General features: G+C 38.0%; 1 protein-coding gene across 3 annotated transcripts in view; it reads left to right on the forward strand.

The window, feature by feature from the left end:
- Positions 1-13,359, forward strand: part of Oxr1 (oxidation resistance 1) — a 398,709-nt gene that overhangs the window by 80,160 nt on the left and 305,190 nt on the right. For 2 of the 3 annotated variants that reach the window (XM_052747727.1, XM_052747728.1), the window contains exon 1: positions 2,962-3,091. In XM_052747727.1, coding sequence (XP_052603687.1) covers positions 3,069-3,091 — 23 coding nt within the window. In that variant the 5' untranslated portion in view covers positions 2,962-3,068. Of the gene's footprint in view, positions 1-2,933; positions 3,092-13,359 lie in introns of those variants that run through there. The other variant, XM_052747729.1, reaches the window with a different exon arrangement.

Raw genomic sequence — 13,359 nt, forward strand, 5'->3', positions numbered from 1 at the left:
TATAATATTACCTGAGTAAACAGGAAGTTCATTGCAAGCAACTTCCATAATTCTAGAAATGACAGAGACATCTGGTTGCCTGGACAGTCATCCAAAGTTCCTCTGTAATGTTGGGGCATCGTTAGCCTACAGGCCTAGAGTCTCTGGCATAACTTTCAGTGAAGCAAGAAATTTTAAGGACTGTTCCACCCATTCTGGCAAAGTTCATCAGTCACTTCTCCCTGTGTCCTGTAGAATGTCTGGCAGTTTCTTCTGTAAAGCAGGAACCTGAAGGACCATCTCACCTTGCTAAGTTCAGTGGTCACCTTCCTAAGGATCCTGCATGTCCAGTTTATACAGCATCCTGTCAAGCAGTCGAGGCAAGGGCACTTTTTTTGCCCAGTGGCTAACTTTTGCCACAAAGAAAGCATAAGGAGTTTCTTTGATGCCCATCATCCTCTTTGAAGTAATTGGTGCTGCCAGGAGCAGACATGTCTTACTGTCCAGAAAAATCTAAGTTTTTATAACATTTTAAATGCCATATTCTGTTGGTCTTAGAAGTGTTTGAAGATTATTTATATAATTGAAATATATCTTGTATACCTAAAAACTTGTCTAATAAGACTATAAGTTTGATTATCATAGATTACTATTAATCTGTATTTCTAATGATACATTACAATTTTAAATGAGTTGCATAAACATAATTCCTTAAATAAGAGTAGAAATATATATACAATATAACAAAATTAACTTTAAATTTGTATCAATAAACTAAAATCCATAGCAATGTAAAGATTTTCAATCAAATTGTTGCTCTTTAAAAGTAGATTCAAGAAGAGTGGTGGTGGTGCACACCCTTAATCCGAGCACTTGGGAGGCCGAGGCAGGTGGATCTCTGTGAGTTTGAGGCCAGCCTGGTCTACAGAGTGAGTTCAGGACAGGCACCAAAACTACACAGAGAAACCCTATCTGGCAGAAGAAACTGCCAGACATTCTACAGGACACAGGGAGAAGTGACTGATGAACTTTGCCAGAGTGGGCGGAAAAGTCCTTAAAATTTCCTGCTTCACTGAAAGCTATGCCAGAGACTCTAGGCCTGTAGCCTGAAGATGGATGCCCCAATGTTACAGAGGAACTTTGGATGACTGTCCAGGCAACCAGATGTCTCTGTCATTTCTAGAATTATAGAAGTTGCTTGCAATGAACTTCCTGTTTACTCAGGGAATATTATATCCTTCTGGGATCTTTGATAGAGTTGAAGACTAGATAGTTATAGTTTTCCTTGTTAACAAATTCAAAAAGAAATTCACTAAAGAGGTGTAAAGTGTATAAGTTTGAAAGACATGAGAAGATAGTTTTGGGTTGGTAATACAAGTTAGGATAGAAAGTGAATTATACAACACTTTGGACCCACCAAAATAGGATAAATAATGGAGTATTTTCTCTGAATTTGTCAAATGTTAATAGACTGGACATTGTTAATGTAATTCTTGACTATATATATTATATATAGTTACTGTACTTATTGTATACAAGTTTATTATAATGTTTATTATTATAAATAAATCATACATGCGAAATGATTAGCCACCCATAACTGATTCCACCTGTCTTCCACTGAATGTTCATCATTCTGTGAGAGGCACCCAATTTATAAAGTACTTCAGGGTCAAGGTTATTACGTGCTGAGTGTGGGGATAGTCTGCTAGTTTTCTTTCCCAATCTGTTTCACCCTCTCCTAGTGGTAAACACATTAGTATGCATTTGGGTATAAAAAAAAAATACCCAGCGAACAGCTGCATTTTTCATCTTCCTTTGAATAACAGTGTCCAAATGACCAGGCTCTCCTCTATAAAATTCAAGTAGAAATGTTTCATGTAATCTTAGGACACATATTCTTTTCGTTTTCCCCCCTCTCTGCTGGCTGGAATGCAGACTCCCCCTGGTGTTCAGCAGCCCAGATTAAGGTCAGGAAGAGAACACATAGGTTGGGACACGAAAGAAAGAGCCTTTACCCAGTGGAATTACTCTACTCTCTGTGAACTTCTTTGCTTCAAGCTTGCTTTTATGTAGGAGAAAATAAACTGACCTTCTAAGACACTTAGACATTGGAATTTTTTTAAACATTTAACCAAGCTTTTTAGTGATAACTTATGGGTATGTTCTTTAGAAATTCTTGCTAAATCTCTGTAACTGAGCGAGAAGACTCTCTTCTGTGCCTGAATGTACCCTGTGGTGGCTTTTGTAGAAAATCTACTGTATTTTACTATAGTGACCTTTTTGTATATTACTTGAAAATAGGATCAGTGTATTATTTGTCATTCATCTGTATTCATAATCCATATACATGTTATTAACACACATAGTATATGTATAATAAGTATTTTTTATTAGGATAGTAGAAAATAGCCTGTGCTATTAAAAATGATAACAGTTGAATGGAGTTAATTTTGCTCTGAGAAAATTTTGGTTCGAAATTATAAGACAATATGTATTGATAAATTCACAGAGTCTGCTTAAAGGGTGAAGGAATTTATTAGGGAGGAAAACTCATACAACACAGGAGATTTATTGTAGGGTCCTGGAAGACTGACTTACAGTCCCACAGTGTTTTTCTGCCTGGTCCATTTCAGCATCCAAGCCCATGAGCAAGAGAAGAGAGCAACATATATGCATCTCAGATCTTAAGGGTAGCCCTGAGCCATGCCCCAGGGGCAGGTACTTTAAGGTCATAGGTAAGTAGGACAGTTGCCTGCTGCCTCTCTAGCGGTGATGCTTCAAGGTCATAGACAGAACAACTATCCACTACAGCAATATATACAATAGATACTCAAAAAGTTGTATGCAGAGATATTTGTCTTTGATCGTGGCTTTTTGCCTAGTTGAAAGAAACGTTTTGAAGTTCTTAAGATTATGTCCTAGAGACATCACCATTTTCATTTTCTTCACAGGTCCTCTCAAGCCCTGGTAAATAAGTGGCTGTGAATGTTCCAACGGCAGAGCAGAAATCTGCAGTGGTCCTGTCTAGTGGCTGTACCGAGTCTCTATTCTGGCACTGAGAGAAGACTCCATCGCAGATTGCGGCAATGTCTGTATCTAATCTATCATGGTGAGTGAACTACTTCCCAATCTCAGGTACACATAAATGTATACAGGAAGCAGGATTTTATGAGTGTTCTACTGTCAGAACCTGGGAAGAGAACTTTAAAAATTGGATTTTCAAATTGTCCTATATTAGAGTGAGAAGAGATTTTTCTCTTTTCTTTTTTGATAATTTCGTGTATAGTTATGTTATTTACATCATTTCTCTTTTCCTTCTCCTCCCCTCAACTCCCTCTGTTCCTCCCTTCTCAAATTCATGGCTACTTGTTCTTCAGTTATTATTGTTACATGTACACATAGGTACCACTGGCTGAGTTACCTGGTGTTGCTCATGTGCATATGTGTAGTGCTCACAGCATGGGATCAGACGATCTGTTAGGAGACTCATCTTTCTCTGTCTCAGTAGCTGTCCGTCGATGGCCTGTAGCTCTTCATCTAGGGGTATGTTCCTGTGAGATTCACACTATCCACATTTAACACTTTCAGTGTTGTGACATCTGGGGACTCTAGAAAGGGCACAAGACTCACACTGAACACCAGAGGCATCTAATACCTTTCTTTCCCACACACACGAGGGGAATGAGAGATTGGAAGACTATATTCTTCCAATGCACTTTCCTATATATATGCACTCTCTGATTTAGGACTAATAAGCCGGAAGTGTAGCTTTGCACATAGCATAGATATTTGCTCACCTGTGTCTCCTTTCTTCCAGCTTCATATCTCAAAAGTATCTACCTAAATTAAACTAACTAGAACCCAAAATTCCCTTGTGGGTGCATATTTCTCAATAGCTCCCTTGTAGCTCACCGCTGGCTTTCAGTTCATGTTTAATCCTGCCTGTGATTATAAAAGGAAGAAGTGGAAAGAAAATCCACATGGCTTCTCCATGCCAGTGAGGAGTGGTAACATCCAATGATGGGTCGGAGGCCATTCACTGAACTTCAGGATTATTTTTTAAATGTAAAGAGAGGAATGAATGCTGCTTATGTGAACTTACAGTATTTAATACAAGACCCTGAGAGGAGCCTGGTAACCCTCCATTTCTTTAAGAGCTCATTTCATTCTCTTCTGCAAACAGAAATAACATCAGAGTCAGGGTTTGCTTGCTAATTTGTCGTAGCTCCATGAATTCATTTTTAGGTAAGTAAGCAATTTATTTATGGCAAAGGGTATAATTATTTGTTTAAATTTAGAGTAGTATTTCTGAAGGGCCTAATTCTTAATGGCTTCCATAGAATGTGGCCTTGGTTCCTTAGGCCTGGGTGTTGAGGGCCTCATTTGGAAAAATAAATAAAGAGAATTAAAAGATTTAACATATATTATGTAAAACATTAAAGAAATACTTAAATAGTAAATTATCACTATTGAATATAATTTACTTATATATTTTTGTTAAAATAAAATTATAATTACATTTTAAACTTTAATTTCTCTAAATCTGTGACTCTTAAAATCTGTGAAAAATGCTGGCCCATTTTTTAAAAAGAAATTTTACCCTGGCAAGTGTGTGGGAAGTGAATCTTCATAGACAAAAAAACAAAAAACAAAAAACACTAGAGAGATAGTAAAGCACTTGCCACTCAAACATGGGGACCTCAGTTCAAATCCTCAGTACCCATGTGTGGAAAATTGGGTATGGATGTTCATTTCTGTCATTGCTGTACCTCAGAGATGGAAACATGAAAATGCTTGGGTTGGGGGGTGGGGGTGGGGTGACCACCTAGTCTACCAGAATTGATGAGTTCAAGAACCAAGGTGGAGAGGCATTGAGGAAGACGACCAGGGTCAACTTCCAGCCTCTCCGAGAATGTGTCCATATGCCCAGGTACAAATACTCATAGGGACACAAGAATAAACAGAAATAAAGGAAAAGCAAACAGCACACTGAAGGAGGAGGGTGGCCAGGAGGAGGAGAAGGGGAAGGAAGCAGCGGAGGAATGGAGGGCGAGTAGGAGGAAATGAGAAGGAGAAAGGGGATGATGCAGGGGGATGAAGAGATTAAAGCTGATGTTAAAATCAAGACAGTGTTCACAGAGGCAGTGCAGGCTGACAGGAGGGCTTCTCTCTGGGAGCCTCACCTGCGGTGATGGGAGGATTTGATTTAGGGCCACTTGAAGCAAGGTGAGCATCACCAAGAGAGAAAGTGCATCATTCCAGCTTAATTGTCTGTCAAGGCTCCCCCAAGTTGGTAGGTGTTCTGCAAATAGATGCTGTGGAAATGAGTGAGAAATGCAAAACAGGCAATGAAAATACATACCTTCATTCTAAAAGAAAAATTTAAATTCAGTAGAATCTAATATGTCTTAAAAAATGGGAAAATCATCTTCATGTTGGAGGCTCAAAGGTGTTGGAAATGATGCCAAGGTGCTGCAATTCAAAGGGTGTCTGCATTGGATTCCCATGCAGGGAGATCTTCAAAGGGTGTCTGCATTGGATTCCCATGCAGGGAGATCTTCAAAGGGTGTCTGCATTGGATTCCCATGCAGGGAGATTCCCATGCAGGGAGATCTTCAAAGGGTGTCTGCATTGGATTCCCATGCAGGGAGATCTTCATCTGTTCCATCAATATCACCATCATACGGCTGCGTCATCCTCCCTCTCAGCATCTGAGCTGCTGCTTTATGGTAAAGAAGAGTAGGAAATGAGTCTGAGGTGCTCAAGCTAAGCCAGAACTCGTTTCTTTCTCTTGTAAGAAGTGACTAACCTCTTCCGTATTCATCCTTGTGAGTTTTCGCATCTCCTAACAATTCTAGTCTGTATTTTGAGAGAACATTATCCTGCAAGTATTTATTTAGTGATGTAGAGCAGCCTACCAATTTTCAGTGAAAACTCTTCATAAAATTATATGAATTTAATGAAATTACTATTGTCTATGGTAAGGCTCCATTTTGAAGTCTAGAAACAAAGACTTGGGTGTACTGCCTCACACTGGAAATAAATGGTATTGTTGGATTTTCAATTGGCGTGGAACATGTGAGTGCATGGATACCTGATTTGTTTTGATGAGTGTGTTCTCTTTTGTGGAACAGAGAAGGGGAAACTATGTCTGAGCATGCTGATGATAGTAAGGAGACCCATGCCTCTGAGAAAGATTCAAAGCCACAGGAAAGGGATCCTCTAACAGGGCTTCTCAGAACAGCTGCTGCCTATTTTATGGCTCTTTTGAGTTGTATTTTGCACAACTCTCTTCTGCTTGCCCTTCTTATTAATTTTAGCACTAAGTTTACAGTGAAAACTCACATCAGGACTGGTGAGATGGCACAGGGTAATGGTACCTGCTGCCCAGTCTGATGACTTGAGTTTGATGCCCAGAATGGATATGGTGGAAGGAAAGAATCCACTTCTGCAAATTGTCCTGTGACCTCCACATGTATACTGTAGCATGTATATGTTAACATATGTACATACACATGAAAATAAATCAATGAATAAAATATTTAAAAAGCTCATGTCATTTTGTGGGCATGTTGGCCTGCCTAACATAACATTGTATTGTATTCAACTTTAGTAACAATGTGTTGATTTTAAAAGTAAACACTCAACATAATGAAAGATAAACATATATGTTCATGTGTGGAGCATCAACTCTGATTTCCACATGCAACATAAGAATTGAGAAAATGTAAGTTAAGATACTAACATTCCTTTATACAACTATGCAACCAATAATCTTAACTTTTAAATAGCTAGTAGAAGAGAATTTATTATTCACATAAATTTAAAAATTCTTTCTTGCTCTAGTTGTTATGTACGACACCTGTTTTACACACACACACACACACACACACACACACACACACACACACACACACACACCTACCTCTAAAAGCAGTAGGCTTTATGATGCTTCCAGATTTCTAGGAAGCTTCAGTCTCAGTCAGAAAAGCGAGCAGCAGGAACTGCAGGTAAGAGTTCCATAGAGATAAAAATAGATGTTTCATGCGTCTTTCTGTTTAGCTAGTAATTACAAGATGGAGGCAATTGCTGAGGTGATACTTCTCAGGATAAAACCGACAAGATGCACAGGATCAGTTGCAGGAATCCATGAACAGGTGGCAGCTTCCAGGTTATGATCTGTGGAAAGAAAATGCCTTTGGTAGCAGATGTAATTAACAGGAGATACAAGAAGTCCTAAATAAGTGAAAAAGAGATTCATATCTGTAGCACAAAGGAGATGGTGTGAGGCCAGTGAGTGTTTCCCAGAACTAAACAGACTTTCTTCCTAATTCTCATCCATTCTCTATTGATTGTATTTTATAACAATGAATATTTATATCCATATAGCAACTACAATGTGTAATTTTTGTAGCACACAAGTTAAGTGGACATTATCAAGAGTGAATGTTTGCATTGCTTTTACTATGCACCAGGCACTGTTGGAGAATTCCCAAATATGAACTCATAAGTCAGTTTCCTAAGTGTGTAGTATGTTATTTGCACTTTTGTGAATGGGAACACTGAGGAATAGGATGATAAGTAACTTACTCAACATGACAAAACCACTAAGCAGTGCGTTAAGCAACCAGTGCCTTAGGCCTCGTTCCAATTAGCACCCAACGCGAAAACTATTCTTCTGCACAAAAAGTATATCCCTGTTATGTTTGTGTGTCCCCCAAAGAAGATTCTATAGCTTCCATTTCTAATCAGATTGTTTCTTTTAATTTTCTTAAGTGTACATACTGGGGCTCTTCTGTCCAAGAACACTGTCATGTATTAGAATACTGTTGGGAGTGAGGAGGGTGGTGATAAGCCCACCAATTTCCTTGGGTAAACAATGCAATTGGTAATATAAGAAATTTAGGTAAATTTTAAAGTATGTAAAGTGAACTCCTTAAATTACAAGATACCCAGAGAGTGAGACTTTATCACTTTTCGAAAGACAGAGCTTGCTGTAACTCAGCTAGAATGGCTGTTCGATCCCTGTCTTTTGAAGACTCTCCACTAAGACTTACAGTGGAGCCTCCCATAGGCTCCTCTAGCTTGGTACCCCAGGTCCTCCTGGTTTCCTGTTACAGTAGCTGCATTGATCAGTATTTGTAGTGACTGCCTAGCAGAGCATGAACTGATTTTGCCAAATGTTAAATTTTTGCAAAATGACAACTCCCAAGCTCTTTTGTACCATGATGCCTACATACACTTCATCATTTGTTTAAAAAAAAATCTTAATTGTTTTCCTCTGTGATGGTGGTGCACACTTGCAATCTTTGCATTCAGAAGACCAAGGCAGCAAGATACCAACCATGTCTGAAGCAAGTTTGATCTATATAGTGAGACCTTGAAAGAAAGAGAATATTAATATTTGCTTGGCATCTTGCAGCCAGAGAGGGCTAAAGAAATCCCTGGATTCAAGTTAAGAAGCCAAATAACCAGATCCACAGAACATCCTTTTTGTACAGTGTCCTGTGCTAAGCACAGTAGTGGGTGGTGACAGAAGCCAAGACTTCTCTTAATAGAGCTTTTTATTAGCCAGGGGACTGAAAATTAATCAAGTACTCCGGACCTCCTGTGATGAGTTCTCTAAACAGTTATCCCCAGAATGTTATTGGAAAACAAAATAGGCACTTGTCTTTCCCACTTGAGATGAAAGACCTCACCTTTCAGGAACACTAACACAGCTCTTGCATTTTTTCCAAAATATAAAGAAGCATGCTAATTGCAAAGAATAGAATACTATAGGCAGTTATAAGACAGAAATTAGAAATGACTTGAGTGACAGAAAACCAGTTTTTAAAATGCTGAGGTATATTATTTTCTACACATCTTCACATTTTTCTTGCAAAATACTCCTATTGTACATGATATTTGGGCGGCTCCTGTTCTCGTGTGTGGTTTATGCCTGTTGCGTTATTGGGTGGGTCTGACGTGACATCATCAGGGAAATGCGTTCACACTGTAAATGCATTCACACTGTATGACAGTGGTGTCATTTACTTCCCCCAGCTAGCCGGAGCCTTCAGTTGTCTTCCGAGTCTCGCGTTTAAAATGGTTTCTGCTACTGTACCTGATCCTGTTGCCGTGAGAGACACTCACTCAAATATCATTACCTCACCAGGCCCCGAGCCATCCGGTGTCTTTTGCTTCCTTGTATGCACTAACACTTCCTCCTGGTTTAATTTCTTTAAACACTTAGCATTATGCTGTTAATTGTCTAAGATGCTGTTTATTTCTAGCTGGTTAAGAGAATTTTATCAAAAGTTAATAAAATTTCTGTTATGCATGTCTGGAGATATAGTAAAGCTTGAGTTATTGAAGTAATTAATGTATTGACTGCATTTATAATAACTGAATTATATTTCCAAAGTAGGCTTATAGTTTAAAATGCTATTATGCATGTCAACAAATTTTACTCTAATAGGACCAGAAAACTACTTTGAATTAATTTGCATTATGTACATGTGTGATATGTATTATGTATCCTTAATGTAAATATTACACATAATATATATATTTCACATTATGTGTTGTGTTTGTATCAACTTTCTCTATTTATGCTGTTAAGTTTCAGCCTCTCAGAGGCAGTATTCCCATTTACACTGGCAAGGAGGTCAAAGCTTGAGTTGTCTGTTCGGAAAGAAAGTTCAGAACAAAAGGTGGAAAATGCAGTTAAGCTGAGATTTCAGGAATTATTTTTAATCCCAGCTTTATGATAAAGAATACAGTCAGAACTGGCTATATTCTGTTGTAGAAGACAAAGAGGAGAAAGACTTTACATGAACATAAAGGCATTATTTCCCGTCAGAAGCAACAAGACTTCTGTGTTGATGGAAACTTCCTTGGTGTGATAGCATGAGTATTTCCCAGCATGCCATTGGGTGGTTAAGACACTGGGAGGGGTGAACTTGCCTTTAGTCTAAAGTCAGAGGCCTCCTTCTAAGGTAATGACAATGAGAAGTAGAAGACCATAAGTTTTGGAAATAGTGCAGAGCACAAAAGTATGTTGGGTTTAGCAGACACCAGAGTAGCAGAAACCATCCACAAGAAGAAAAGAGGAAACGAAACGAAGAAACAGCTCAAGGAAAAGGAACACTTGCCCCCGCAACCCCCATGTGTGACACTCTAAGGCAAAGTCTGATGATTTGGAGTAAAGTCAAGATTTTGAATTCTGTAAAATTTCAATATGCCATTCCATTCATAACATGCCTCTTCAAGTTGAAATCTCTCCATTATTAAACTGATTAATACCAATTTGGTTCAGAATTGACTCTTCAGATGAATACATTATATTTTTAGAATCCTTGACTGTTCTGTGCTTCAATGATGTGTCTTTAGAAATAGCTTTTGAAACTTTAACATTTGTAGGAAGCCTCTTGAATATTTTTTCCCATCTACCACAAATGATTTTCTTTCTCAAGAAGAGGCTGTTATAAAGCAAGACCACTCCAAATGTTTGTTGGGCCCTTTTGCACCTGACATTTACCTCTGGGCTTTTGGCCTAAATTGTAACACAGCCAATTTGACCCTCTCTAGAGGTGAGCAAGATATGGCTACCCAATCTTGGAATTTTAACCTCTCAAACTGTAAGTACATTTTTTTTTGACAAACAGCCTACATTGGATACTTTGTTATAACAATACAGCATATAGTTTACCAAGTAAAGAAGCCTTAAGAACTATGCAGGGTTGGTGTATTATCCTCTTACTAATTTCCAAATGTCTCTCTCATGTGTTGGCCTTTTTCTTGTGACCTAGACTGCATTTTCAATCAATCGTTGAAAACATTCTTACCTGAATGTTTTCTTATCCTACCCTCAACACAGACAGAATTAAATTATCCATTGAGTGTCTCTAATTCTGACATCATGCTAATGTGACCCAGGGGTCATCTTTGGAGTCATTCCCTATACTTTGTGCTCCATTATTTTTACTATGTATATTGGCTATTAAGCCAAGCCAGGAAAGACAGTGGTGATAAAAATGGCAGCCATGGGTCATGCCCTCCAGTATATTGAAGATTCTTTTATAGAACAAGTTAATTCTATCATTTCTTCTCAGAATAGTCCCTACATTCACCTGCTGTTGCCCTCATCTAGAATCTTGATGCCTGTCAAAGCTAATATGAAATTTCCCTAATTACTTTCTTTGCTCTCAAATTACCTTACTTGTAAAGTTAATTTCCTAAAAATATTTTTTATTTTACTCTATGCCATTCTTTTCCATTGTTTCTAGGCTTTCTTCCAAACTAGATTTAAGGCTAAACTTCTACCCTAAGTAAACTTCTACCCTAATCTAATTTTTTTAAGAAAAGAAAAACAAATAATAATGAAAAAGAATACATTTGTGACATGGTGGAACACATGCAGGGCATCTTACATTCTAGGTAAGTTTACTGCTACTGACATACACCTCCCAGAAAAAGTGTCATTACTTTATTACTGATAGTAATTTCAGCTAGAGATGAAGCATCTCAAGGTGGAGAATTGTTTGCAAGTCATGATATTCTGAGAGGGTTTTGCTTTCTTGGGATAATGAGTCTAAGGCTTCAGGCTCAATCCCCACAGGTACTAATTAGCTCTGCTCTCTTTTACAGCTAGGGCCTAGTCCTGTGGGCTTGACTAGCTTTCCTTCACAGACGTGCAATTGGTCACTGTCACTAGAAGCAGGTGATTAATCATCACCAATCTACAACCAATATGGAGGAAAATACATAGGTGTTGAAGCCAAGTATACTCCAGAGATTGGTAACAAGTCTCGAGGATCATCTCCCCTTTGAATATTGTCTAGTTCAAAAAATATATCACTGTGTATTGAATTACATTTTCTCTTTATTTTGTAGTGGTCATACTTTATTCTCCTGTAAAAAAAAGTTTAGTGACTAATAACACCAATATTTCTTAGACTGTGGAAGATTTACCATAAATCTAGGTAGACCATTCCAACACTCAAAGCAAAAAGTTGCTTTTGAGGCTTGAACAATGAAATCTGTAATTTAATGATTTATAATATATTTTTAGTCATTAAAATAGTTATGTAGTCTAAGGTATGGTTCTTTCAGCATGATCAAATACATTTGTCAGTCAAGTCCTTAAAATTATTTTTATATCAATATGTGAAGTTATCATGTCTTAACCTAGAAAATAAATTTTCATTTGTCTTTTTGGTCATTTACTGGGTTTTGTGTTTGTTGTGTTTTTATTTTTATTGTAAAAGAGATTTCACTTGATTTTATATCAATTTCAGCTTGATCAATAGAAGAAATGAAAGCAATACTATAGAAGAAATGAAAGCAATACTTTCCAACAATATTGGATATTCACTAAGAACATTCACCTCATTCCTTAATTTATCCTATGTTCTATGTTCCACTTAAGTTCTTTGTTATGAGTCTTGAAGATAATTTAGTCCATGAATGAATAGGAATTTTAAAATAATTCTTATGCAGTTTAAGTGATGGACTAATACAGTTTAGTGATATATAGACTGAAACTATATTATTTTATTATAAATATTTCTTATAACCATTACTTATTCATTTCAACATGTTTTCCTAAATGGCGTCAACATATGATTTTGAATGCTGTGGTTAGAATGTTAGAATGGTGAGTGAAACAGAAATCTCTAATCTCATGAAGCTTAGATCCAGTGCTGAGGATGAATAGGAATCTACAAATGAGCACTATCAGGACAGACAGTGCTACATACTCTGAGGATAATCCAGCAGACCGATAGATAGGGCAGTACATAGTCAACCCTAGAGGATGGACCAGCTTCGTAAGGAACAGCCTTTCTGAGGAGATGGCGTTCAAGTAGAAAGCTATGAGGCTGCACATCTTTAGAGGGGAGCCATTCCAGGCACAGACTGTATTGCAGGTATCCAAGTTGCATTTTAGGCCTATTATTAAATGTTCCCCTCACAGTTTCTAAGGCTACTTTCAGGATACACAGAAAACTTCACTCTATGATGAATTGGAAAGGCCCTGATGATGACAGGTCCCTGGTGTGTCTGAGGGATCATCAAGGGGGAGACAGGTGGCCAGCAGCCAGAAAAGCGAGCAGTGTTGGGAGGTGTGCACAGCCAGGTGGCAGGGTGTCAAGCATGTGTGGAGAACAGATGACTGGGTAATCTCAATGTGATGGGATACTGCTGTCACTCACCAGGCCTGGTGAAATGTCACACAAAGTGGAGATCCAGGGAAAGCCAGGGATGGTAGAAGTCTAGTGCTGAGAGCAGCCTTGACATGATGTGCCTTCCAAATCTGAAGGAATTGTCTGACACCTACAGTTTATGAAGATAGTTATATTGTGCTTTCAACATAAGCACTCAGAAAATATTCTT

Source organism: Peromyscus californicus, unplaced genomic scaffold, assembly GCF_007827085.1.
Source record: "Peromyscus californicus insignis strain IS unplaced genomic scaffold, ASM782708v3 Scaffold_20__1_contigs__length_68692818, whole genome shotgun sequence".
NCBI classification, from domain to species: Eukaryota; Metazoa; Chordata; class Mammalia; order Rodentia; family Cricetidae; genus Peromyscus; species Peromyscus californicus.